The sequence below is a fragment of the Echinops telfairi genome, unplaced genomic scaffold (genome assembly GCF_000313985.2).
Source record: "Echinops telfairi isolate 266 unplaced genomic scaffold, ASM31398v2 ScPeMD7_7424;HRSCAF=8462, whole genome shotgun sequence".
Classification (NCBI taxonomy): Eukaryota; Metazoa; Chordata; class Mammalia; order Afrosoricida; family Tenrecidae; genus Echinops; species Echinops telfairi.
Window position 1 is genome coordinate 29,033,099 of NW_022111324.1, and position 27,649 is coordinate 29,060,747.

Consider the following 27,649-nt stretch of genomic DNA (forward strand, 5'->3'; position numbering starts at 1 on the left):
CACCACCATTGAAGACAAAGATGGGTGCATAAGCAAATGTGGTGAAGAAAGCTGATAGTGCCTGGCTATCAAAAGATAGAACGTCTGGGATCTTAAAGGCTTGAAGATAAACAAGCGGCCATCTAGCTAGGAAGCAACCAAGTCCACGTGGAAGAAGCACACCAGCCTGTGTAATCATGAGGTGTCAATGGAATCAGGTATCAGGCATCAAAAATCCAGAACAAAAAATCATAACAATGTGAATGAGGGCGAGGGGAGAGTGGAGACCCAAAGCCCATCTGTGGACAAGTGGACATCCCTTGACAGAAGGGTCACAAGGACGAGACAAACCAGTCAGGGTGCAGTATAGCATCAATGAAACACACTACTTTCCTCTGGTTCTTTAACCCCCCCTCCCACCCCATCATGATCCCTATTCTATCTTGCAATTCCTGCTAGACTAGAGGATGTACACTGGTACAGAGAAGAACTGCAAACAGGGAATCCAGGAGAGAGAAACCCCCTCAGGACCAATAATGAGAGTAGCGAAACCAGGAGGAGAAGGCGAAAATGGAGTAGAAAGGGGGAACCGATCACAAGGATCTACATATAACCCCCTCCCTGGCGGGTGGACAGAAGAAAAGTGCTTGAAGGGAGACATCGGACAGTGTAAGACATGACAAAATAATTTATAAATTATGAAGGGTTCATGAGGGAATGAAGGTGGCGGAGGGGAAAACGAGCTGATACCAATTAGAAAGCAAATGTTTTGAGAATGATAATGGCAACAAATGTACAAATGTGCTTGACATGATGGATGGATGGATTGTGATAGAGTTGTACGTGCTAAGGAATAAAAGGCTAAACTTTGATAGGAATATTATGGTTGTTTTCAGAAGTGTATCGATCCTATTTCAATTTATAGAAATCATTTTTGTTTCCCCATAAAACAATGTATACCAATAAAGTGATTTTATTCTGTGAAAAGAAAACAATTACTCTTTCTCCGGACCCTTTCCAGTATTGGTTGTTCTCTGCTTTTTAAAAATTTGGCTATGGTTGTGGGTTTTTGAGGGTATCTATCTCATCATTGTTTGGATTTGCATTTCCCAGATTGCTAGTTAACAAGAGTATTCCCTTGTTAGCCATTTGGGTGTCATCTATTGTAAAATTTTCAGGTACTTTGCCCACCTTTTAAGAGGGTTGGTTCCTCCCCCCCCTTTTATAGGCCAGTAGTATTCTGTAGATTTTAGTAATTAGTCCTTTTTTTTAAATGTCCGTTCCTTTTAATGAAATCTTTGACGGACCCAAGTGTTTTATTTTTAATAGGTCTCATTCACTATTTGGTGTTCTACTGTGTGTGCTTCCTTTGTGATATCTGGTTGTCTAAGTGTGCCCTGCACGCAATCCTTAGATTTGTCCCTGTTTTCTTCTTGATGATCATGATAGCTTTGAGTTTCACATGTGGGTCTGATAAACCTTGAGTTCATTTTTGTGTATGGGGTCAGGTACGGGTTTAGTTTCATCCTTCTGCAGAGGAATATCCAGTGTTTGCAGCACCATTTACTGCAGAGGGCATCCCCTCATTTAATGTTTATTGGCACTTTGCGAAAAATCAGTTGTTTTTAGGCAAATGTATTTATTTCAGGATTTTCTGTCCTGTTCCATTGGTCTGTGTATCTATCATATGAGCACCAGCTGTTTGGACAACTGTGGTTATGTGGTTGGTTTTGAGGTTGGGTAGTGTAAGAAAGACCACTTGTTCTTTTTAAAAAGTTCTTGGATCTCCGGGCTTCTTCCCTCATCATATGAAGTTGGTCATTAGTTTTTCTACTTCTTTAAAGAAGATGTTGGGATTTTGTAGATTGATTGCTTTAGGTAGTAGTGACATTTTCACAATATCGAGCCATCCTATCCATGGTCATAGGATATTCTTACATTTGTGTAGGTCTCTTTTGGCCTCTTTTCTTAATGTTCTGTAGTTTACTTTGTACAGGCCTTTTGTTTCTCTGGTCCTCTTTTTAAATCATGATTTTCATTTCCATTGTTATTATAGGCCTCTAGTAGTACTTTCATTATTTCACTGCTTTTCTTTGTATTATGCTTATTAAAATAATGAAGTTAAAAATATCTGTAGAATATCTCAAAGCCATGCAGGAACTAATAATCATTTGAGTAAATAATGGAATTATGAGATGGAAATGACCGATTGTAACTACTAACACCATTATCTGATAAAAGGCATAGTTGACTTGTTCTCCCCACCCACTCTTAATTTATGAGCCAAGTTTGTGTACATGAGTGAGTATCTATTGTTTGTACTTCTACCATTTTGATTACATCCTTCTCTGTATTACATTATCTCTTGCTACATCATGCCTCCTTTATGTATCTTTTCATAGTCATCGTGCTTATGTGAATTTTCTGTGTTTTTTAGTAAATTAATGAAAAGCATATTGGTGTCTTTAGTAATATTTGTAGGAATAAACTTGTAGTTGTTTTAGTCACACTAAAGTGGTCAGTAAATAATGTATAACTTTTAAAGGGAATATGAAGGCCTTTCAGTAATTCATGGAGAATATAACCAAACTCTTGGTTCAGTCACACATATTTAGTTTCAAAATAGCATATTTAGTATTTGGATGTTGTATATAACTAATAATTACTGACTATTAGAAATTTGTATTTCAGCTCCTGAATTCAGACCAAAGATCCACAGCCACGGTCCAGATCTGCAGCGGTTCTATAAATCTTAAGGGCACTGTGAAATGCAGAGCTTATGTTCACAGCAGTAAACCCAAGGTTAAAGATGCTGTGCAGGTACAGAAAGAACAAACTGGTATATGAAAAAAGAAGCATCATAATGATTCAAAAATCTTAAAATGTTATCTTTTGTCATTCTTAGATTTTATACTTATTAATTTGATTTTAACTGATAGAAGCCCATAATATACCAAATACACCAAAGAAGCCCATAATATATCAAATATACCACAGAAGCCCATAATATACCAAATATACCTAATAATACAATATCATTTTAATATCAGGAAAAGTATTAATTGGGAGAACTACTAAGATAGTCGTCTATAATGAATATAATTCAAAAATATTTTTAAAGACTAGTATTTTTTTCAGATATATACTTCCTAATTTAGAACACTAGTAATATTTGTTTCCGTTTAAAATCTCATACACTTACTTAGTTTTGTTATACTGTTTATATGAGGACTATGCAAATTTCACATTAAACTATTAATATACTAATAAGCATGCTAAATATGTGGAAATAAAAAGTTGAATGCTAACCTTTTAGGCATACTTTTTATTTGGGGAAACATGAAGATAATTTTAGTAATAAAGTAACAAATCTAAAGTAACGTTTTTCCCTTATTGTCTTTCGTAGGCCATCAAGAGAGATATATTAAACACAGTTGCTGATCGTTGTGAAATACTATTTGAGGAGCTGCTTTTGAATGAAAATCCAGGGAAAAAAGTTATGAGTATTAAATAAGAACTTTTAATTACTTTGCATGTTTTGTTGATACAGTAATGGGATATGAAGATGGAATGGATGTGCCATCTTTTAAATCTACCTTTATCTTTTATGGCCATGTGTCATGTTTAACCTTTATTATCAAATGAAAATTCTTTCTTGCTACACCCTGAAATTCTTTTGAACACTTTTAAAGCAAGATGTTTTTAGCATCAAGCAATTTAGGAAGAATTAAAAAAAATTAATTCTGAGCAGCCTTTCCATGCCAGAGTGGGTAAATTGTGTTAGTATTTTAAAGCTGATCTTTTTTATTAATCTTTATGAGACTTATTTTGGTGTTCATGGGTATTACAAACTATAAATATGCTTAGCTATTAGCCAAAAGTGTGGAAGTTTGAGTCTACCTAGAGCAATGGTTCTCAACCTTCCTAATGCCGTGACCCTGTAATACAGTTCCTCATGTTGTGGTGTCCCCCCAACCATAAAATTATTTCCATTGCTATTTCATAACTGCAATTTTGCTACTGTTATGAATTGGGCGACCCCTGTGAAAGGGTCGTTCGACCCCCAAAAGCGTCTTGACCCACAGGTCGAGAACTGCTGACCTAGAGGAACCTTGGATCTACATTGGAAATCCAGCCATACAAACCCTAAGGAGTACAATTCTACTAATTTTCCAGGATTATCTCTAATTAAGATGTTCATTGATTTCTTAATATCGAGTATTATATAATAAAACCCAAATGCATTGCCACTGTTTATTCCAGCTCATAGTGACACTATTGAAGATTTCAGAAGTTGTAAACCTGCAGGGGAGCCTCATCTTTCTCCCTTAAAGAGACTCATGAATTTAAACTGCATACCTGAGGTTATCAGTCCAAGGCTACCTGACAGCCCCAATAGGGTGCCATCATATAAAGGTTCCTTATTGTTAATTTATGCTCTCTATGTTATTGAAGAAGAATGCAGCATTAGGATTAGAGGAAGATTTATTAACACCTAAAATATGCAGAGGGCACAACCTTGCTTGCTGAAAGTGAGGACGACTCGAAACATTTGCTGATGAAGACCAAGGATTCCAACCTTCAGTATGGATTACCACCCATTGTAAAGTAAACCAGAATCTTCACAATTGGACCAAGAGTTAAATGCATCATATCATGATAAACGGAGAAAAGGTTGAAGTTGTCAAGAATTTCATCTTGGTTGGATCCACAGTCAGTGCTCATGGAAGCAGCAATCAAGAGATAAAACGACACATTGCATTTGGTAAATTGGCTCCACAAGACCTCTTTAAAGTGTTAAAAAGCAAGAATTGTACTTTGAGGACTAAGGTGCATCTGACGCAAGGCATGGTATTTTCAGTCGCAGGAGAAAAGACATGGGCTTCTACTTCTGTAAAGAGTTCCGATCTTGGAAACCCACTGGGGCAGTTCCCCCTACCCTAAGGAGTCCCTATGAGTTGGCATCGAATGGATGGCAGTGAGCTTGAGGTTTTCTTTTTCATATGAATGTGAAAGTTGAACAATGAATAAGGAAGACTGAAGAAAAATGGATTCATTTGAATTATGGTTTTGGTGAAGAATATTAAGGATTGAAATATGGAAGGAATATTGAGGTACCACAGCCTGCTAAAAGAACAAATCTATTTTAGAACCGTCGCTCCTTACAGGCAATGGACATGTTGTCAGCAGAGACCAGTGCCTGGAGAAGGACGCCTTGCTTGGTCAAGGAGAGGGCCCTAGATAACGCGGAAGACCCTCAGGGAGATGGAGTGACACAGTGGCTGCAACAGTGGGCTCACATAGAAGGACAAACGTGAGGATATGTTGTACGTACGGTTGCTCTGAATCACAACAGGCTCCTTGGCACATAACAACAACTTATGATTAATCTATGCTTACCAGTAACTTGTGAACTGAAGATAGTTGATCTACTTCTCACCTAATGTTTTCTCAGACTTTCTTAAGTTTTAAAAATGCTGGGTAATGGTTTCTTAACTTTTATAACTGTTTCATTTTTGGGGAAATTTAAACAATAAATAACCATTTAGATAACTTGTATTGAACTTTTTTTTAAGTAATATTTTATTTTATTCTTTTACAATATTTTTACCAAAAAGTTATATTGAATATGATTGGAAGTTATACTTTCATCTTTCCACTTTCTGATATTGCTATCTAAGATTTATAATTTGTAATTAAGATATGTATAAGATTAAAACATTTATTAGCTTAAGGGAATATATTTATATTTTATTTTATTTTAAAAAAAAAGAAAGAATGTTATTAGGTGTCATCAAGTTACCTCTGACTCAGAGTGACCTTATATACAGCAAATGAACCACTGCCCACGTCTGTGCCATCCTCACACTCGTTATGCTTGGAGCCACTGTGTCAGTTCATCTCGTTAGGGCCTTTTTCACTGACCAAGCATGATGTCTTTCTCTAGGGACTGTCCCTCCTGATAACATGTCCAAATGATGTGGGACAAAGTCTGCTTCTAAGGAATATTATGGCTGTACTTCTGTCAAGATAGATTTGTTTATGGCAACCAGGTATTTTTTATATTCTTCCCCAAAGCCATAATTTAAGTGCATCATCGGGTCTTCTCCCATCTTCCATCTTCATTGTCCAACTTTCACGGGCATATGAGGCAACTGGAAATACCTCATTGGATTAGGCTCACTTTAGTCCTTACAATGACATCTGTGTTCTTTAGCATTTTAAAGAGGTCTTGTGTAGCAGATTTGCCCAGTACAATACATTGTTATCATTTCTTGGCTGCTGTTTTATGAGTGCTTGCTAGAGATCTGAGTAAAATGAAATCTTGCACAATTTCAATCCTTTTTGTATTTATCATGATGTTGTCTGTTGGTGAAGTTGCAAGGACTTTTGTTCTCTTTATGTTGCATTGTAAACCATATTAAAGGCTGTTTTCTTTGATCTTCAAACGTGCTTCAAGTGCTGTGACTTTCAGCAAGCAAGTGTCATTTCCTTATCACAGACTGTTAATGAGCCTTCTTCTATTCCTGATGTTGTTTGTCTTGATATAATCCAGCTCAGCATATAGATTGATGCAACCTTGATATATACTGTTTGAACAACTCTCTCTAGGTCTTTGTATCTGCCCTGCATGAGCACAATTAAGTGTTCTGAAATTCCAATTAATCACAATGTTACCTATAGTTTGCTAAGACCCACATAATCAAATGTCATTACACAGTCAAGAAAACGTCTTTCTGGTACTCTCTGCTTTCACCCAAGTTCTATCCCAGGATAGCAGTGATAGCCCTTATCCCACACGCTCTTCTGTTTGAATCCAGGTTGCATTACTGGCGATTCCCTTTTTGTATCACCTTAAAATTTTTACTTGTATATAATTCAATGATATTATTGGATAATTTCCTATTCTGTTGGGTCACCTTTCTTTGCATAAATGTGGCTTTCTTCTAGTGTATTGTACAGGTTGCAATCTTCAAAATTTCTTTTCAAGAACTAGTCAGAGTTAACAATACTGTGTCAGTTTGTTGAAACATTTCACTTGGTAGGCTATTCCTGGGGCTTTGTTTTTGGCCCTCAGTACAGGTTGGACTTCTTTCTCGGTATCACTGGTCCTTGATCATGTGCTCGCTCTTGAAATGGTTGCATGTTGGCCAATTCTTTTTGGTACACTGACTCTATTTATTCCTTCCATCTTTTGGTGCTTTCTGTATCATTCAATATTTTCCCATTAAGTTCTAAATATTGTGACTTAATTTTTTTTCTTTTAGCTTTCAGATAGACCGGGCATGTTTGTCCCTTTTGATTTTCTAAATCCACATCTCTCTACATTTTGTCATAATGCTTTACTTTACAAAATTTTGGAAATTTTCTGTTCAGTTCTTTTATTTCCTTCATTCACTTTAGCTACTGTAGGTTCAAGAACTTGTTTTAGATTCTCTTATGACAGCCACTTTGTTTCTGTTTTGTCTTTGTAGTGACCTTTTTAACTTTCCTCATGCATGATATTTTGATATCATTTTGATATCATACATATCTTGTCTTTGGTCTAATTTAGTGTTCTCTGAATCTAATCTGCCCTTGAATGGTCTCTAAATTTAGATGGAATGTACTCAGAGTTGTGTTTGGCTCTCATGGGCTTTTTAAATTTCCTTTAACTTCAACTTGAACTTACCTGTGAGTGTTTGATGGTCTGTCCCTCACTTTTCTCCTGTCCTTATTTTTGCTGATGATAGTGAACTTCTACATCATCACTTTTCAACAGATCTAATCCATTTGATTCCTGTGTATTCCATCACGAAGGTCCATGTGTATTGTCACTGTTGATGCTTTTGAATAAAGATGTTTACAATGAAGAAGTCATTAGTCTTATAAAATTTTATCATGAAATCTCCAGCTTCATTTCTATCACTAAGGCCAAATCTTCCAAATACTGTTCCTTCTCCTTTGTTTCCAACTTTTGCATTCTAGTTACCAATAAATATCAGTTCAGCTGGATTACTTGTTGATTCATCTGACTGAAGAAGTTGGTAGAATTCTTCATCACTAGCTTTAGTGGTTTGTACGTAAATTTGAAAAATAGTTGTATTGACTGAATTTCCTTGTAGGCATAAAAATATTTTTCTATCATTAATAGCATTGTACTTCAAATTAGATCTCGAAATGTTCTTTTTGACAGTGTGATACCATTCCTCTTTAACGTGTCATTCCAAGCATTATAAATCATATATTGTCCCACTCAAAATTACCAATACCATTTCCGATAACTAATGCCTATGAAAGCAATTTTATACTTCACATTTCATATTTGACAATATCCAGTTTCCCTACCATAACACTTCATACAGTGTACATTCTGATTATATAGTAATCGCTGTTTGTACCCATTCTCATTTTGAGTCATGCCCTTTCAGCAAATGAAGATCCCCAAAACTTTACTCCACGCATTAGGGCTGGCTAGATGTTAAAGAGGCTGCCCTTCTGCAGTTGTATTTTGAGTGCCTTCAAACTGGAGAAGTTTATCTTCTGGAACTATATCAGACAATGTTCCACTGGTATTCATAAATATTTCTTTGGCTAATCCCTCAGAAGGGGACAGCTTCTTCCTTCTTCCTAGTCTGTTGTCAGTTTGGAACCTCCATTGACACCTGTATACCATCGGTGACCCAGTTGGTATGAAACGCTGGTGGCAAAACTTTTGACATCACAGCATGCAAGCCACCACAGTACAAAATATTGACAGATGAATGATGGTAGTTAAGAAGATTTCATTAAAAATGGCACTCTGATTGTCCTCATGTTTTTGTATTGAGTTAGTACTTTGAAGTTTTTGCTGCTGCCAAATAGTAAAATTAATAGCAAGTGTGATTATGCTATTTTTCATTGTGTTAGTCTGGGTTGACTAGAGAAACAAATTCATAGATTCACATGTGTGTAACAAAGAGCTTTATATGAAGAGTAATTGTATATTAAGAAAACATCCCAGCCCAGTCTAGATCAAGTCCATAAGTCCAATATTAGCCCATATGTCTGATACCAGTCTATAAATTCCTCTTCAGACTCACGCAACACATGCAATGAAGCTGAATGCATTAAGATTGCAGGCCAGTGGGTGCAAAGTCTTGTGGATCCAGTGACAGTAGAAGCATCTCAGTGCAGCCTAAACTCCACCCCTTCACTCTTTGTAGTCTCAAGTTGACACCAGATTATGTAACTACCACAGTCATTAAATTTACTATTTTAAAATTTAATGCTACCATCTAACCTCAAATATTTAAAAAGTAGAATGTTTTCACTGGTAATTGAATGACATTTCGGGACTGTGTGAAGAAAATAGATGGTGAAAATAATTTGGTGGGAAAAGAAGAGACTTTGAAATTCTTGGGCTCCTGGACAAATGATCCAGCCTAGTTATGCATCTGTTTTCCGATGTGTAATACCAGGATTGTAATATGTAGAGTTTAAGTGAACTCATGTTTCCAAAGAATCTGATACAAATCTATGTGAGCCAAGCCTCAGTAAGTTGTAGCTGGTATTAGGTTAGTGATAGAAAAGGAGAAAGATTTTTTACGTTATATCCACTAACTATTAAAGTTCTCAATTATAATTAAGACCACGATAAAAGAATAATCACAGCTGTAGTAATTCAAATAAGTATAAATTCTGAAGTTGATTATGTATGAGGAGCCTTCAAAAATTCTCAGAAAGAAATACATTATATTTTAATTTCATTTTCTGCAAGCTTTTTGAAGTCCCTGTATATATGCTGAATTTAGAGATTTTAGATTTTATTGTCATTTTACTTAGCTTTAATTTCTTACATGTAGTTAAGTTCTTGTAGCTAATGTAACTTTTAGTATGGGAAAGCACAGAATGTATGCCAAGAAATTAGCTTAGAGTATTTTTGCATGCAAAGGAAGTTTTTAAAGATATAATAGCTTTACAATTTGAATTCTTAAAATAACCAGTCTTTGAATTTTGGCTGCCCAGATTACAGATCTTAATGTAATACATCAATATCAGTAAAAAAATTAAGAGCTAATCATTTGTTTCCTTTTTGTGATCTTCTCTTGTGTGATTCATTTTAATAAACATTATAGACCTCGTTAATTATCCTTCAGTAGCCCCCCCCCCCTTTAGTCCTTGCGATTTTTCCCTGTGAAAAATGAGGTTATCGATTGTGAAATATCTTCTATCTTCACATCTGTTTTCACTCAACATTTGTAATCTCTTAACCTGGTATTATGAGTTCAGTCTCTGGAATCTACTCAGGAATCATGTAAATAAATTTTTATTTTTCCTTTAAGATTCAACTCCCATTTCACCTATTCTACAAAAATTTCTGTAATACTAATACTCTAATATGAGTAGGAGTCTGTATTTTAGCTAACAGAAACCCAATTCTTAATCTATAGGCTAAAATAAAATTTAGGTACTACAGTACAATTTGCAGTATTGCTATTCTACAGCTAGGTGGCGATCTGGCCAAAGAGTGAAATTATCTCCCAGGTCTCTTGCTCCACAAGTTAAGCAGGATTTGGAAGAAACATGTAGTATATGTAATTCATGACTTTTCATAACAAATCAGGTTTTCTTGTCATCTGTTTGTTATTATATGGAGCTACCATTGGTTCCTTGACAAAGAAATATAAGCCAGTCTCTCTTTTAGCCCAAGTTTTATTATTGAATTTATAAGTTGGCAGGTTTTTTTTTAATATAAATCATTTTATTGGGGGCACTTACAGCTCTTTTAACAATCCATAGTTGTATCAAGTACATTTGTACATATGTTGCCATCATCCTTTTCGAAACATTTTCGTTCATTTGAGCCCTTGGTATTAGCTCCTCCTTTTTCCCCTCCCTCCACCATCCCATTCTCGTGACCCCTTGACAAATTATAAATTATTGTTATTTTCTTATCTTACACTGTCTGCTGTCTCCCTTCACCCACATTTCTGTTGTTCGTCTCTTTGGTGGTGGTGGTGGGGAGTGGTTATACATTAATCATTGCATCGTTTTCCCCTTTCTCCCCTTCTTTCTACCCTCATGGTATCACTACCATTATTATACCTGAGGGATTTATCTGACCTGGATTCTGTGTGTCGAGAGATCTTCTCTGTACCAGTCTAACTGGATTTGTAAGGTAAAACTGGGGTTATGATAGTGGGGGGAGGAAGCCTTAAAGAACTAGAGGAATGTTGTGTGTTTCTTTGGTGCTATACTGCACCCTGGCTCATCCCTTCCTTGTGACCTTTCTGTGAGGAGATAAACAGTTGTCTACAGATGGGATTTGGGCGTCCACGCCGCCCTCCCTCTCGTTCCCATCAATATGATGCTTGTTCTGGGTCTTTTGATGCCTGATACCTAATCCCATGGATACCTAATGATCACACAGGCTTGGGGTGCTTCTTCCAAGTGGGCTTTGTTACTTCTCAGTTGATGGCTGCTTGTTTATCTTCAGGTCTTTAAGATCCCAGATGCTATATCTTTTGGTAGCCGGGCACCATCTACTTTCTTCACCACATTTGCTTATGCACCCATTTTTATCTTCAGCGATCTTGTCGGGAAGGTGAGCATCACAGAATGCCCGGCTATTAGAACAAAGTGTTCTTGCATTGAGGGAGGACTTGAGTAGAGGCCCAATGTCCGTTTTCTACCCTGATACTTAACATATAAATATATGTACATAGACCTATATCCCTATCAAAGTCTTTTGGGTACTAGATCTTTCCTCTATTTCCTGTTACTTTCCTCCTGTCTCACTATTATGTTTGACCTTTATTCAGCTCGCAGTAATTCCTCTTAGCTACATTGCACTTAATCATACCCCATCAGGCATCCTCCACCCTCCTCGCCATCAATTTTAGATCTCGTTGCTCCCTTGTCCCTAGGTTTGTTGGTTTCCCCCACCTCCCTCTCTCCCTTGTCTTCCTGAAACCATCAGTCCCATTGTTTTCTCCTTGGGATTGTTTAGCTTTCCTATCTTATATAGATAGACATGCCAAAAAAGAAGAAAATAAAGGGCCTATAAATAATTCCAGGTCTGTCTGATGACCTTTATGTATGTTTTCCGATTGAGTCTGATAAGGTGCCAAGCCCTGCCCTCCGAGTCTGAAGTCTGTTTTCAGGATACCTTGGGGACTTTGTTGCTTTGCTCCCTTTGTTGCTCTGTTGTGCTCCCTTTGTGTTTTGCCCCAGTGTGGGGGTTCAGACCAGGGACAATTCTTGCACTGTCTCCAGTGCTGTCCCATGCAACACTGTAGGTCAGTGAGGGGACGTCGTGTCTTGTGGTGTGGCCAGCCCTACAGTCATCTCTTTACTCTTTGCCTTCCCTGGTCTTCCTTGGAGCTTGGTGGGCCTGAATGTGGTTCTCTCTCTCTCTCTCTCCCTCCCACCTTCTCCACTTCCCTCCCTCCCTCTTAGTTTGCTCTCATGTGGTCTGGGCAGACCTGCCACTCTCCCTGGCTGTATCTTCAGTGCTGTCCTCTGTAGTTCAGTGTTCTGGGCAGGGGGTCGATGTAGCTGGGACTGGAACTGGCCCCGCAGACCTCTGTTAGTTTGCTGCTTCATGCTGGTGTGTAGCCCTCAAGGCTTGGCGTACCAGATTGAGGTCTGGCCCCTCTTTCCTTTTCCTATGGAGACATAAACAATACTCTCCCCGTGGGTGGGTTAGTGCCCTGTTCCCCCCTAACCATGTCCTCTTTTTTTCTTTTTCCTTCCTTTTAGTTGGCTGCCATATGTATCCCTGGGTTGGGTCTGACCCCCGCTGAGTGCCTGGCCCTCACTCCGGGTATTGGCAGCTTTTTAAATCAGGTTCATGACTGAAAAGAATGTATTCTTTATACAAAATCTCCATTTTTATTCCTTGTCACTAGAATCACTATTAAACTAAATTATAGTTATGTATTTACATGGACCATGGCTCTATGTTATAATGGCCAGTTTTTGAATTTTGAAAGAATAATAAAACATAGTTTTTCATTTTTTAATTTAGATTCAGATTCATTTTTTCTAAAAACTATTTAGGACTATATTTAGGGAGGCAGACAAGTCAAGATAAAATTATTAAAATACTAGTAATATTTATGAGAAAAAAGGAAAATGAAAACAGCAAGTTGGAGTTGGCAGTGAGATTAGAATACAAAAATGTTTGTCGTGATGTCCAATATCAGCTGGAAAGTGCTTCTGTGATGAAATCAGTGGTAAGATTTGTGTAAAATATATATGCTCTGTATACTACTACATGGGCCACTGGCCTGCATGACATCAAAAAGAAAAAAGAAACCCACTGCTAACTAGTCAATTCCGTCTCACAACCACCACAGGGTGGGACTAGTCCTGAGGGTTTTGAAACTCAAATCTCTGCGGGAGCAGAGGGCCTCATGCCCTTTTGTAGCAGGTGTGTTAGAAAGTACCTTTTAAATGTGTTGATCTTTTAACCTTTATTTCTAGTAGAAGCTGTCTATCCTTTTAAAGTGTCTGTCATTCTTACTGGTGGCCAACGTCTCTAACTATTGCTGATGTTCCTTCTCTTCTAGATCCTGGAAAAGAGCTCCACATCCTCCCACACCGAGTGTTTGTCCCCATTCCAGGATCCGCTGTAATGTTCTCTGATTACAAGTTTGGTGATGAGTTAGCTGAAGAAATCAGAGATCATTTTATAGAGCTGTTAGATCAAAGGATTCAATTAGAACATTTGGAAGTTGCAGAGGAAATAAATACAGGTGATTACAAGATGTATTTAAGAGCCTTATTAGAATATAAGATTGCAAGAAACATATAGAGTAAATACTGTGTCTTCAGATTTCCTTCAAATTAGCTCTGTTTGACACACCAAAATGTAGCTGAGGCATATTAAAGTGTATACTTAATTTCTACTTATATAAACATAAAGTGTATTCTTAGAATTTATATCAAAATTGATGATATCTTAGTTTTTTCAAGCCCAGTGAGTATAACTTCATAAAATGACTTCAGTCTAAAATACATGAAAATATATAACTTTAAGGTCTTTTATTGTGAGCCAGATGTTTTCTTGAAACTCAGTGTCTTGATTAATTACTTAGTTAAATATCATGGCACAAAGTTTTTAAACACTATTCAATATTTACTCTATTTTTGCCTTTCTTTCCATATCGCCTTTATATAATGGGGACAATAAGTTGAAATAAGCACTTATAAACATTAGATCAAAGTTTTTATTAGGCATAGGTTTGCTGAACTGTCCAATTATATACATATTTTTTTCTTTAAATATTTTCTGGTTTGACTCTCTTGAAATAATTTAGCCTGAATTAAGCCTAATACTTTAATCATATTAATCATTATCATCATAGAACTTACTAAGTGCCAGTTGCTATTCCAAGAGTTTTAAACATGCTAAATCATTTAATTATTATAACAACCCTTTGGTGTAAATCCTATTATTAAACTCATGTTTCAGATGAGAAAATTGAGGCTCAAAAAGGTAAAAAACAAAACAGTTATGTTGAACTGCCTTTTTGTGTGACCAAAGCACTACAGATTATAGGGCTATACCTTTCTATGATGTAAATTGTAGGTTACTAAACTAATTTTTTCTGTTCCCTTTTCAGAAAAAATTACTTGGTACCCCCTAGCAATTAAAAAGCGTTTGTACTATAGGCCCCAATCCATGATAAAGTGTGAGTATCTGCTTTTGCAGCTCCTTGGATTATCCCAGCCACCCTCAGGATGTGATGTCAACCACTTTGGGAAACACTGATTTTCATCGATATTTTACTTTGACCCTTCTTCCTGGTTGTCATTTTTATCGGTGAAAGCAAACTGGCAACCTTTTGGTTCATGACGAAGCATGAACCATTTCTGCCACCTAGTGACTTATCTGTGTACTACATATATTTTAATCCTTGTTTCTCCACTTTCCCTCAATAAGCCTTTATTATTAACATTGTTTACACATGAATTATTAGCAAAGCAAGTAACAACTAATTTTAAATAATTTTAAAAACAAATAAGGTAAATTTTAATCCATTTATTTTTCATGGATTTTTATTTTACAACCTTTCAGTATTGGATCTTACATCTGTTTCATGCTGTTTTCTACAAATGACTGTCTATATTTCTTTTTTTATGCTGGCAGTCTAGTGTAGAGATGGATTAACTGAGTAGGAAGAGTTTAATATGGCAAGGACAAAGGAAGCAAACTGCAATTTGGAAAGTTTAGGTGTGTATGTGTATTAAGTTCTTAGTTTCTAGATGATAATATATATTTTTCTAAAACTGTATATTAAACATACAACGTCAAGTGTGGTGGATATGAACCTTTCTATATTCTGCCCTAATTTTGAAACTTACATAAATCGTAACTGATTTATTAGCTAATTATTTTTTTTAATTGCCTAATATATATTAGAAAAGTCTCAAAAAACTCACGGTAGAGTTGGAAATACAGAGAAGTGAGTTATTCCAAAACATATGATTAAGTCTGTACTAGAAGAATGATCAGCATCCATTATCCCAGTAAAGTATTCAGGAGAGACTTTCCTTTTTAAAAAAATTTTTTCATTCATCATTTTATTTGGAGCTCTTATAGATGTAATAACATTCTATAATTCAAACAGATCCAGCACACTTATACAATTGCTACTACAATCAGTTTCCAAATATTTTCTTTCTTCTTGAACTCTTTGATATCAGCTCCCCTTTATTCCCTCCCTCCCCCACCCTTCCCTCCAGGAATCCTTGTTATTATTGTTATATATTATTAGGATTATTCTATTGTATATAAATACATTAGCCATATCTAATCCCATACAATATATCCATTCACCTACAGTTTTGTTATTCGCTCCCCTTGAGTGGGGTTATACAGTCATCGTTGCTATCAGCTCCCCTGCCCCCTTCCCCCTCGCTCTTGTCTTCCTGTATCCTCAGGGTATCATTCTTCCCCGTGCTATCTCTGAAGGGTCATCCGTCCTGGCATTCCTGTATCGAACAATCTTAAATATACAGATGAACATACATAGGTCTAACAGTGTTAATGAGGTGAAACATGAGCTTTAATATTAAGGGGAGGAAATATTAAAGGACCGGAGGATAGTTGTATGTTTCGTCAGTGCTATACTGCACCTTGAATTCCTCATCCCTTCTGTGCGGCTCCCCTGTGAGGGACTGCCTGATTGTCTTGCAAGTGGGTTTTGAGTCTCCACGTTGTCCACACTACTTCACATCGATTTGATTGCTTGTTTTTGAACTTCTGATACCTAATCCCATTAACACCACATTCTTTTTTTTTTTTTTTTTTGACATCGCATTCTTTTTTTTTTTTCCTTATTTGAACCCTTTATTTTTATCTTTGATATGGTGGTTCTTTTCTTTTTTTTTAATCGTCTTATTAGGGGCTCATATGACTCTTATCACAATCCATACACATACATCAGTTGTGTAAAGCACATTTGTACATTCATGGCCTCGTCATTCTGAAAACACCTGCTCCAGGAGAGACTTTCTCGAGAAGGCCACATCTGAGTTGATTTTGAAGTAAGTAATTCTAAGCATTTTAGGAATTGAACATTGATATCAGATATATTTCTTCCAAAGTGTGACTGCTCTAGAATTCTGTTTGTTTGTTTCATTAAATATTTGTTGAATCAGAAATAATAAGTTATTAATTCATTATTAATAGAGAAATATCACATCCCCAAATTAGAAAAAGAGGTAAAAACATTAAAGTTTTTGGTAGGAAAAATAAGTCTTTCCATAAATATCTTTTTTTGCTGTTGCTTAGAATTATATTCGCTTAATCACTTGTTCAGATATACGTGAGTCTGTGATTATATCAAGACACTGTTGGTTTGAGTTAGGGTCTTCCGCTTCTGTCTGTGTAACCTTAAAGAAACGGAGCCCTGCTAACACGGTGGCTACGGGTGTGGCTGCTAACCAGAAAGTCGGCAGTTTGAGCCCACCAGCCCCTCCACAGGTGGTGGTGGTGGTGGTTAGGTGCCTGTGATTTGGCTTCGATCCATAGCTGCTCTCTGCACAGCAGAACGAAGCACTGCACATTCTGGCACCATCCTCACAACTGTTCCTAGGCCTGAGCCCATTGATGCAGCCACTGTGTCAATCCATCTCCTTGAGGCTCTTCCTCTTTTTTGCACCCTTCCATTTTACCAAACATTATGTCCTTCTCCAGGGACTGGTCTCTTCTGATAGTATGTCCAGAGTGTGTAAGATGAAGTCATACCATCGTTGCCTCTAAGGAGCACTCTGACTTTACTTCGTCCATTATAGATGAGTCTGTCCTTATAGCAGCCCATGGTACTTGTAATATTTCTCCAGCACCACGATTCAAATGCATTGGTTCATTTAAGGTCTTCTATATTCCATGTCCAACTTTCACATACATATGAGGCAATGGAGAATGCCACGTCAGGTCATGCACACTTTAGCCCTCAAAGCAATATTCTTGCTCTTCAATACTGAAAAGGTCTTGTGCAGCAGATTTACCCAATGCAGTATGCCTTTTGGTCTAGTTGTGCGGATTTTGGTCTTTCTTATATTTAGTTGTAACCCATACTGAAGGCTATAATCCTTGATCTTCATCAACAAATGCTTCAGGTCCTCCTTACTTTCAGCAAGCAAGTTTGTGTCATCTGCATTCCACAAGTTATTAATAAGCCTTCCTCCAATCCTGATGCTACACTTTTCTTCATATAATCCAGCTTCTCTGATGATTTGCTCTGCATGCATATTGAATAAGAATGGTGAGAGGATACAACCCTGACACACACTTTTCCTAATTTTAAACCTATATCAATAAAGGATGGTATTAACTAAAATTATTATTAAACTTTTAAAAAGCATGCCTGATCTATAATAAAAAGTATTAATATTAAACTGTGTGAATATAATGTTTTATAATATGTACAGATTTCCCTGTTTGAAATTAGGATCTTGATATGAAATAAACTGTAAGTAGTAAAGTTGAAGTGCCCAAATTAAAGCTTGAAATCTGTTACCATGCAGTTTGGACTATTAAATCAGTTATAAATATCTGGTTTTAGTTTCTAAATATTTGTCATTAATATTTGCCTTATTATTTAATTATTTAGATTCTCTAATATAGTTGCCAAGTAGTTGCTATGTTTAAAAATACATATTTTTCCAAGCAGATACTTTAAAATAACATACTTTAAATGACTTAAAGGATAAAGAACAATTTGTTTGTCTAAATGACTCACAGAAAAGGTGAGGGATAACCTTGGCTTTACAGTTTCTTAGATCTGTTAGTCATCTCTTAGTAAGCATTAACTTAGTAATTTAGAGGTACTTTACCCATCCTATCAGCTAAAAAAATTGGAGACATGCCTTTAAATTTGATAGAACTTACTTTGGTAGAACTTCTGTCTCATTGTCAGAGCTGAAATTAAATTTTGTTGTTTGGGTTAAGCGTTGATAATTTTAAAAGTATTGAAGATAATATTTTATGACTAAATCAGTCTTACTGATTTAGAATTCAGGAATAGGGAAGAAGAACTACAGCTAAAGAGTTCAAGTCTTAACATTTCACTTTAAGCTTCTGAATAGTCTGCCTCCCCATCAGCAGCTTGGAATGGAATCGGAGTGTGTCTTCATCTTGGCGCGCATGTACTGCATGGTCTGGGTTTTCTCTTTCTTTGACAGCAGCCCAAAAAAGTTCATCTTACCAGTTTGGGCTTTGTCTGAAGTTAAAGTAACTAAAATTAGGGATGGTTGTGATTTTGTTTTCTATTGAATATGTAAATTTTGGAGACTATACTATTGGTGACATGACAGGGTATATGAGATTTGAGTTTAAATAGTATAAGTCCTTATCAAAAGCAAACAAATACACTTTGATTGAAAAACCTTGTTGCTCCTTGAAAAATGTTCTGCTTCCGTGAAATGATCACAAATTCCTATCAGATCTGCATGATCTGTGCTATAGCTTAATGGAATGTATTCTTTCACAGAAGTGAATTATGTGTGCAGGGGATGCTTTCCTTTGGCAGTCATGGCCACTTACAGAGTTTCAGTACTTAAATTTATAAGTGATATATCAAGTATAGCAAACATTTTATGTCTTTCAATACAAGTACTCAAGTAAAAAAGTACCTTGTAGTAAATAAGTAAAATCCATGATTCATGTATTACTTTTTATAACTTTTTATCATGACATAAAGGTTATATTCACCCTATTATTGAAATGATTTTTAATTGTGGTATTGGTAAGAGGAAAGCCAACTTTTTAAAAATATATAACCATAAAATTTAAACAGTACTGCCTATTCAATTTTACATGTAGACCTAGGCTAAACTTGGGAAAATTTTGCACCTGGTGGACTATTTAGTTTCAAACTAAAGGCCTTGAAGAAACTAGAATCTATGGGGAAAAATATGGAAGACTGAATGACCCTAGAGACTAAGAAAAAGAATGTGCTGACCCTAGTAATTAATTTGATGTGGGTGCAGAAGAAAAACAAAGGTCTTTTGGTTGTTATTTATATTATACTGTACTACAAAAAGATAGGGATTGTCCAATGGAAAATTGAAGTAAACTTCCAGAGAAAGTAATGAAAAAGAAGGAATTTTCTTCTCTTTCTTTCATCCATTTTGTTACCACTTTAAGTCAGAATGGAGTTAGTTTTAGGTTTGGATGCCTGTTTCAGTAAATTCATATGTCATCCTTGGTATATTAAGGTATTAGAGCATTTTTAATCAATGGACTGTTTCACTCTAAGTTAAATGCTAGTTGCATTTAGCCCTAGAGGCACAGTAGCAAAGCATTTGGCTGCTAGCGGAAAGGTTGGCAGGAGTCAGCTTTACTAAAGAGTTACCATTTGAGAAACCTTGGGTGACCATTCTTTTACATCCTACAGGCTAGCCGTGAGTCAGAATCCACCCAACATAATGGCTTGATGTTTGTTTGGTATTTTTGTGTGTAATTTCTTCAACTATTTTTAATCAGCGATTGACATGAACTATTTCAAATGGACTTCCCTGGAGTAGAGGTGAACTCCCACTATTTCTGTGGCATTGGCAAATGGGGTTCAGTGGGTTCTGGCCCCTGCCCACCACTTTGGACTCTGAATGACCCTATAGGACAGAGTGGAACTGCCCAATGTGGTTTCTGACAATATAAATTTTAAGGAAATAGACTGCCAACATTTTTTCTCCCTTGGAATAGCTGGTGTGTTTGACCCACCAACCTTTTAGTTAGCAGCCTAATACCTAAAGTACCATTTCACCAAGGCTCTTGGTCTAACTTCCAGGAACCCTCAATCCATGTTGTAACTCAGAACAGTTGTATTTTCATTTATTTTATATCCTGAAATTTCCTGTATGATTTTTTTGCTTATTTTTCTTGGGTTCTTTAGCACCCTGGGTTTGGGAGTGAGGAGGTAGGAATGACTCGCCTTGATAATCTCTAAGGATGTTTCTATTGAAACACTTATAGTCAGTATTGAATGAGTTCAGGTAGGCCCAAGCTTATATAAATCATTGACAGCACAGTGAAATGGAATGACCATTTGTGTTTGAATCCTGTCTCTTCCACCCTTAACCCTCAAATGGGCACTTAGAGCTCACCCAATTTTTGTTTTCCTTCTGTGAAAATATAGACAATGTACTTGCCTACTTAACCTTCCTAATTGTCTTTAATGTCAACTATGTGATTATATTTTTCTTGTATATTTCATATTTCAGGTGATACTAGGAGTTGGAAAACTTTGTTTATAACCAAATAGTAGATATTTTAAGGTCTGTGGGCCACATAACAACCTTTTACAATTACAAACTTTTACAAAATATAAATTATTCTTAGCTCATGATTAGTACAAAAAATAGTAAATTTGGCCCATGAGGTGCAGCTTGCTGACTCCTGGTTTTATTATTCATTTTAAGTGTTTGAAATTCTTAATTACTAAAATAGCCAGTAAGAATGGTATAGACTACATCCCAATTTAGAAAGTTTACCAAGCTCCTGTTTGATTGGGGGTATTAATTTTTCAAATGATAATTTGTGAGATTCATTCAGAACTGGCTCTGTGGCCATCCAGTCATAACATAGGTCAATCATAGCATTATATTTAGCACTGTGAAAACTATTTTTAAATTGTTTCAGCTTGACATATATAGTTCATTTGATTTAATTGTACATGTGAAAATTCTACAGGATAAAGACAAGAACAAGGAAAAATGTGTTGATTGTATATATTTAAAATGTTCTTCAAAGCATTTCTGAACTGGTGTGTTTCTATTTCTGTAACCCCTGTTCTCCTCATATAGCTTGTGTGAGCTCCTCTGTGGACAGGCAACCTTCTTTGGGCAACACGGATGAGGATGAACAACCAACACAACCAATGAAAACTGCGGTGGTATTGAAAATCCAGCAAAATATAGGTACTTTGCTTCTTTTATAACAGAAAAGATAATAGTTTGAGTTTAGCTTTCCTATCATTTTTTACTCTTGAGAAGTATTTTCTTTCTTTCTTTTGTTCTTATAAGTGATGTTTGTTGTTGCTAATTGCCACCTAGTCCGTTGTGTACCAGAGGAGAGCAGTGCCAGCCTGCGGTTTCCTTTCAGAAGCCGCGGGCCAGGTTGTCTGTCCAGGCACCTGAGTGGATTTGAATTGGTAGCTTTTCAGTTAACTTAGAAATTAAGCTAACTATTTACTGAGTATTCTAAAACGTGCCAGCAGCCCTGGAGGTAAAAGATATAAGAATGTGGTTATTTAATATGTATTTTTAGAGGGAGGTGGTGTGTATTGTTTTATCAATTGGTTCATATAGTCAGACCTGTTTTTTCCAAGCTAGTAATTCCAGAATTGCTATTGCAGGACATGCTGGTACAAGTTCTGTGAAAAAGTAAAATTTGATTTGGAAATTTATAATTTATTTTATTATGAAGATTCCATGAAGTACAGCAGTGTAATGCTTGCCTCACATTTTCTAGATGTATTAAGCAAAGAACATGCAAGCTAATTTTCAACAGAATACCAATCTAAACAATGATTTTATTAGCATGATGATTTTTGACTAAGAATTAAAAGCCAGAAGCTTTTTATTGTCACTCTTCAGAGAAATTTACATTAATTTTATAAGTTTTTTGTATCATGTGTTTGTGTGTAGATTAGTCTGGCTTCTACTATAGTCTTTTTTTTAAAGTTATTATACTAAATTTTTTAAGTTATAATTTTATTATTATGTAATAATAAAAATGACTGCTTCCAACTTACTAATTAAGCAATTTTATGACAGTGCTTCTGCGTGTTAGCATATGTGTTGCCGGAGCAAGCACGGTGCTTCTGCATTTTAGGAAGCTGTAGAAATGAATTTGCTCTGTAATGGTCAGCAACCATTGCCAGTTGGGTTATGTTTTTGGTTGAAGCTAAGTAGCCTAAGACAACTGGCATATTCACATTCTTTTAAAGTTCATGATAGTTTTACATAGGTATGTATGAGTACATTTGTGTCAATGAGAGAGATCCTCTTCTGTGTAGATTATGCTAAGGTGATAATGTAAATGATTGCTAGTCCAAACCCGTGCAATCTAAATTTTTCAGCTTACTGCTGTATGTGGCTCAAAGACTTACCTGCCTTTTAATAGGCCCATCAGTTATGCAAATCGCAATACCTTGCATCAATTAAGCCTTTCTTTTGTACTTTCCATTTCTATTTGGTTTTGTTATGTGTTTTGTTTTGTTTTTTAGGTGTGATTACAGCCTTTGTGGTTGCAGTCCTGGCTGCGGGCATCTCCTTTCATTACTTCAGTGATTAGAGAGAGGCACAAAGAGCTTCCTCATCATCCAAAGACTGACCAGCAATTATGACTAATAAAGATGTAAACGGTCCAATCTCCTTTAAGACAGTAGCAGCTGTTGCTGCTGCATCCTTGCCTACTTGGTGTGTTTCTGACTCAGATGCAATCACCTGCTGCCTTGTTTAGGCTTGCTTCTATTATAGGTGGCCCAGATTTCCAAAAATAAAGTTATGCACCTAGATGAAAGTTGCATGTAACAAATAATTACCTATTCTTAAAAAGCTTCAAAATGGTGGTGTATATCTTAGATTTAAGTCCTTTGGATCTCGGTCCCACATTGATCAATACATTGGAAATTTAAATAATCAGGGCTGTCTCATGTTAGTAATAGCAAAACTCAGGAAAAATTTCTACAAAGTAAGAACAATCTATTAGATACATTTATACTCTATGACTTTTCTAGTATAAATGCAATTCTAAGATATTGCATGTTGTGTTATAAAAGTGGGTCAGCTAACTTTTCCAGATAAGCTTGAGTCCGTAAGGACTGACATAAATCATGCTAAGTGCTCAGCTTAGTATATCATCATTTTTAATAAGACTTTCGCTTCCAGCAGCAACACTGTGTTAGATTAGATGCTGCAAAACAACTAAACCTTCAATAAATTCTACTTTTGAGTGCATTAATAGGCTCAAAGAAATTGCCAACAAACACATTTCTATCTTTCCTCTTTCCAATTAGTAACGATGAATGTTAAAGTTAACATGCAGATGGACTTTGGTGGCATGATGTCCATGTCACTAGCAGTACTGTTATGTGTCATTTTCTTTGGTCCAGAAACAAGGAGAGAAATCTGACTCTGAAACTCTGCCTTGAGCCATTGAGGAGAGGCTTAAATGGGTTACATTGTCCCAAAGATCCTGCCAGAGCAGATATTCTTTCATTTAGATTTCCACAGATTAAGATAAAGAAATATTAGCTCATCATTAGAAATCACCATATACAAGTTGAAACTAGCTAGCATGAGAGAGAAACTATACAAACAATAAACATTAGATTTAATTCTCTGAGGCTTCATCACAGATATAAGCAATAAAGCATAGAAACAGGCTTGAAAAATAATCAGATGTAATCTTTAAAAATTAAGAAATATATTCACTGGAAAATTCTTTTGAAACAGACTTGTAAGTATTGTTATTAGACCCAACTGAAGAAAAAATTAGTATACAAGAAACTAGAAAGAAAGAATTTACTAATTTAAGTGAATAGCATGGAGAAACAACTACAAAGTGTTCTAGAATAAATATAGAGAAAAAAAGTGAGGAAAACCAGAGATCCGGGCTAGGTGCTGTCCCTGTTGGTCCTGCCCCAGCCTCACAGTTGTTCTGTTGGAGTCTATTGTTGCAGCCGCTGTATCAGTCTATCTGGCTGAGAGTCTTTTTTGCTGACCCTCTAGTTTACCTAGCATAACACCATTTTCCAGGACTGGTCTTTCCTGCTCACAAGACCAGAGCATGTGAAATGAAGTCTTGCCGACCTCACTTCTGGCTGTATTTCCTGAAGGGCAGATTGCTTCTTCTGGCAGCCCTGGTCCATACTATTCTATTCTTGACCAGCAACAAAATTCAAGTGATCAATTCTGTAGCAGTCTTCCTTTTTCAGTGTCTAGCTTTCACAGGCATATGAGGTGATTGGAGGTACCATGGCTTGAGTCTAGTGCAGCTTAGATCTTAAAAGTGACATCCTTACTCTTTATATAGAGTCCTCCAGTGCAATATGTCTTGATTTCTTCACTGCTTCCAGTATTGGTTTTGGATCCAAATCAAATTAAATTCTTGACAACTTTAAATCGTTCGCCATTTAACATGATGTAATATATTGGTCCAGTTGGAGGATTTGGGGTTGCTTCTAATATATATCAAAGGCTATATTCATCACTAAGGGCTTCAAGTCTTCATCACTTTGAGCACATAAGGTTGTATAAACTGTATAATGCAGGTTGTTAATAAACCTTAGTCCACTCTGATATCTCATTCTTCATATAATTCAGCTTCTCTAATTGTTTGCTCAGCACACAGATTGAATAAAGATGATGAAAGAATAAAAGCATGAAGGACAACTTTCCTGATTTTAAAGCATGTAATATCCCCATGTTCTGTTTGAACAGCAGCCTCTTGGTCTATGTATAGGTTCTGCATAAGCACAACTAGGTGTTCTATGATTCCACTTCTTAGACCTATTATCCATAGTTTGTTATGGTCTACACAGTGAATGCCTTTGCATAGTTAATATAAAACACGTGAAGATCCATGTGGCATTCTCTGCTTTCATTCATCAGCAATATTATTTCCCATTTCACATTCTCTTCTAAATCCAGCTTGAATTTCTGGCAGCTCCCTATTGGTGCATTGCTATAACTATTTTTGAATTCTCATTCCATAGTTTATGCATTTTATCGGGTCACCTTTCTTTGGAATGGGCATGTTTCAACAGGTGTGACTCCGCATCAGTTGACTGGATAGCAAATATCTTTGCATGAACTAGTGAATAATTCTAGTAGTGCATCAGTTTGTGGAAGCATTTTCACTGACATTCTGTCAATTCCTGAAGCCTTATTTTTCACTAATGTATTTTAAGGTCAACTTGGATTTCTTCCTCCAATACTATCGATTCTTGGTCATATGCTACTTCTTGAAATGGTCGAATGTCACCCGGTGCTTTTTGGTACAGTGATTCTGTCTGCCCTTCCATCTTTGTTGTTTCCTATATCCCAATATTTTGCCCATAGTGTCCTGCAATATTGCATCTTGGATTTTCTCTTCAGTTCTTTCAACTTGGGGTATGAGCTCATTATTCTCATTTGGTTTTCTAATGACAATTTTCATGTTTCATTCGAATGCTTTCCTTTGTCTTTTCAAGCTGCCTTTTGAAATTTTCTCTTCAGCTCTTTTACTTCAATTATCTTTAAGTACTCTGTGTCCAAGAACAAGTTTGATAGTCTCTTCTGATAACCACTTTGGTCTTTTTTTCTTTCCTATCTTTTTAATCATATTTTACCTTTATGTATGATGTTCTTGACTGAGCTCAACTCATCTGATCTTCAATCATTAGTGTTCAGTGTGTCAATTTTGTGCTTTAGATGGTCTTTAAATTCAGGTGAGATATACTCAAGGTCAAATTTGTTTTGTTTTCTTCAGCTTCAGTGTGAACTTGCTTATGAGCAATTGGTGGTCTGTTCCACATTCAGCCCCTGGCTAATGAGATGATATTGTACTTTTTATCTCCTCCTCCCATAGGTATAGGCAGTTTGATTCCTGTGTGTTCCATTTGGTGAGGTACATTTATATAGTCACCATTTATTTATGTTGTTCTAAATAGCTTTGTGCAATGAAGTTGTTGATCTTGCAAAATTCAACCATGTGATCTCCATCTTCAATTTTGTGACCAAGGCCCTATGTCCAACTACTCATCCTTGCTCTGCGTTCCCAAATTTCACATTCCAGTCAACAGTAATTATCAGTATATCTTGATTGCATATTTGATCAATTTCAGACTGAAGACGTTGGTAGAATTCTTCAATTCAATATTAACTTTAGTAATTGTCATGTAACTTTGTGAGATGTAGTCACAATATGGCCCTTCTAGCCATGGCCACATAATACATCCTTAGGTGATGTGTTACAATTCTGGACACTGTATACACTGGAGTCAGTATACTCCCCTACCTGTCTTCCCCAGACTCCAGGGAAATGTAGAAATCTATCTGTTGGTGATCCTCCCTTTGTCTGCTTCGTGTTGAGTATGAGCACACACTTAGGAAGAGGTGAAAGCCATGCCCTCATGCCTTTATCTTCACCCCGTTTGGGCTAAAAATATTTCAACTGCCCATACCGATTCTCTACCAACCCATTACTCTGAGGGAGGTATGCAACATAATGTGCCCATCTAATATGTGTCTTGGCCCACTCCTGCACCTGTGGGCTGTAAAGTGTACTTCTTAGTCTGAGGAGATATATCTTGGTGGCCCAAACTATTATAGTATCGTATGTTCCAACCCCTTGATGGTGTTTTTAGTGTACGCATGTTACTAGAAATGCAAAGCCCAATACAGAGTACGTGTCTATTCTTGTGAGGGTCCATTTGTAGTCACCTGGTGCCACTGGTATCATGGTCTGATATAATTGATTTACCAGCTGTATGCAGGGCCTTTCCCCAAGGAACATGCCGCATAGCCATCAAAACTTCTGCTTTTCCTGCTGGCAGCCAGAGCAGTCCTTATTTACATTGTGTGCCTCCGAGGCTGGAGGAGCTATGTATCTATTCAGCCAATCTGCATTGCTGCAGCACTCTAATATTCACTCATCTCGCCGACCCAATCGGCCACCTCAAGGGAACCTACTAACATGTCCACTTACTGGTTCCCATCGCTTTCTGATCCAGGAAGGGGGTTCTATTGCTCATTGACCTACTCTGATGTGCCCTTTAAATTCCCATAGTATTTTCCATAAGTCCTTGCCCCATACAAGTGATCCTTTAATAGTTTAGTTTTCTGTTGCCCATTTGCCTAACCATAAATCATAACCGTTGATCACTGTCCATAAATTAGTAGAAATCCAAATAGATGGGCTCTTACCATTGTCCAGTTCTTCCTTCACAGCTAGGAAAACTACACAGTTCAGCCCACCGAGATGCCCTATTCTTAGCTTCTTCAATCGCAGGCTCCATCTGCTCTAATGCCGAAGCATTCCATACCAGATGTTTTCCACATGCCCTGGAACTGCTATTTGGGAGTCCAAAGGTCTACCTGTCAAAAGCTGTTCATAGGGGACTATGTGTCAGTGGGCTCTGGATCTTCCCAGGGGGTTCCAGGATAGGGCCTGCAGGAAATGAGGCTATCTGTTCATGGACATTGG

General features: G+C 36.6%; 1 protein-coding gene across 1 annotated transcript in view; it reads left to right on the forward strand.

Moving 5' to 3' along the window:
* The window catches only part of ODR4 (odr-4 GPCR localization factor homolog), a 53,112-nt gene extending 30,136 nt beyond the window's left edge, over window positions 1-22,976 (forward strand). Inside the window, exons 10-14 of the mRNA XM_045298163.1 lie at window positions 2,671-2,799; window positions 3,386-3,476; window positions 13,515-13,700; window positions 21,262-21,375; window positions 22,686-22,976. Coding sequence (XP_045154098.1) covers window positions 2,671-2,799; window positions 3,386-3,476; window positions 13,515-13,700; window positions 21,262-21,375; window positions 22,686-22,753 — 588 coding nt within the window. The 3' untranslated portion in view covers window positions 22,754-22,976. The remainder of the gene's footprint in view (window positions 1-2,670; window positions 2,800-3,385; window positions 3,477-13,514; window positions 13,701-21,261; window positions 21,376-22,685) is intronic.
* Window positions 22,977-27,649: the final 4,673 nt, after the last annotated feature.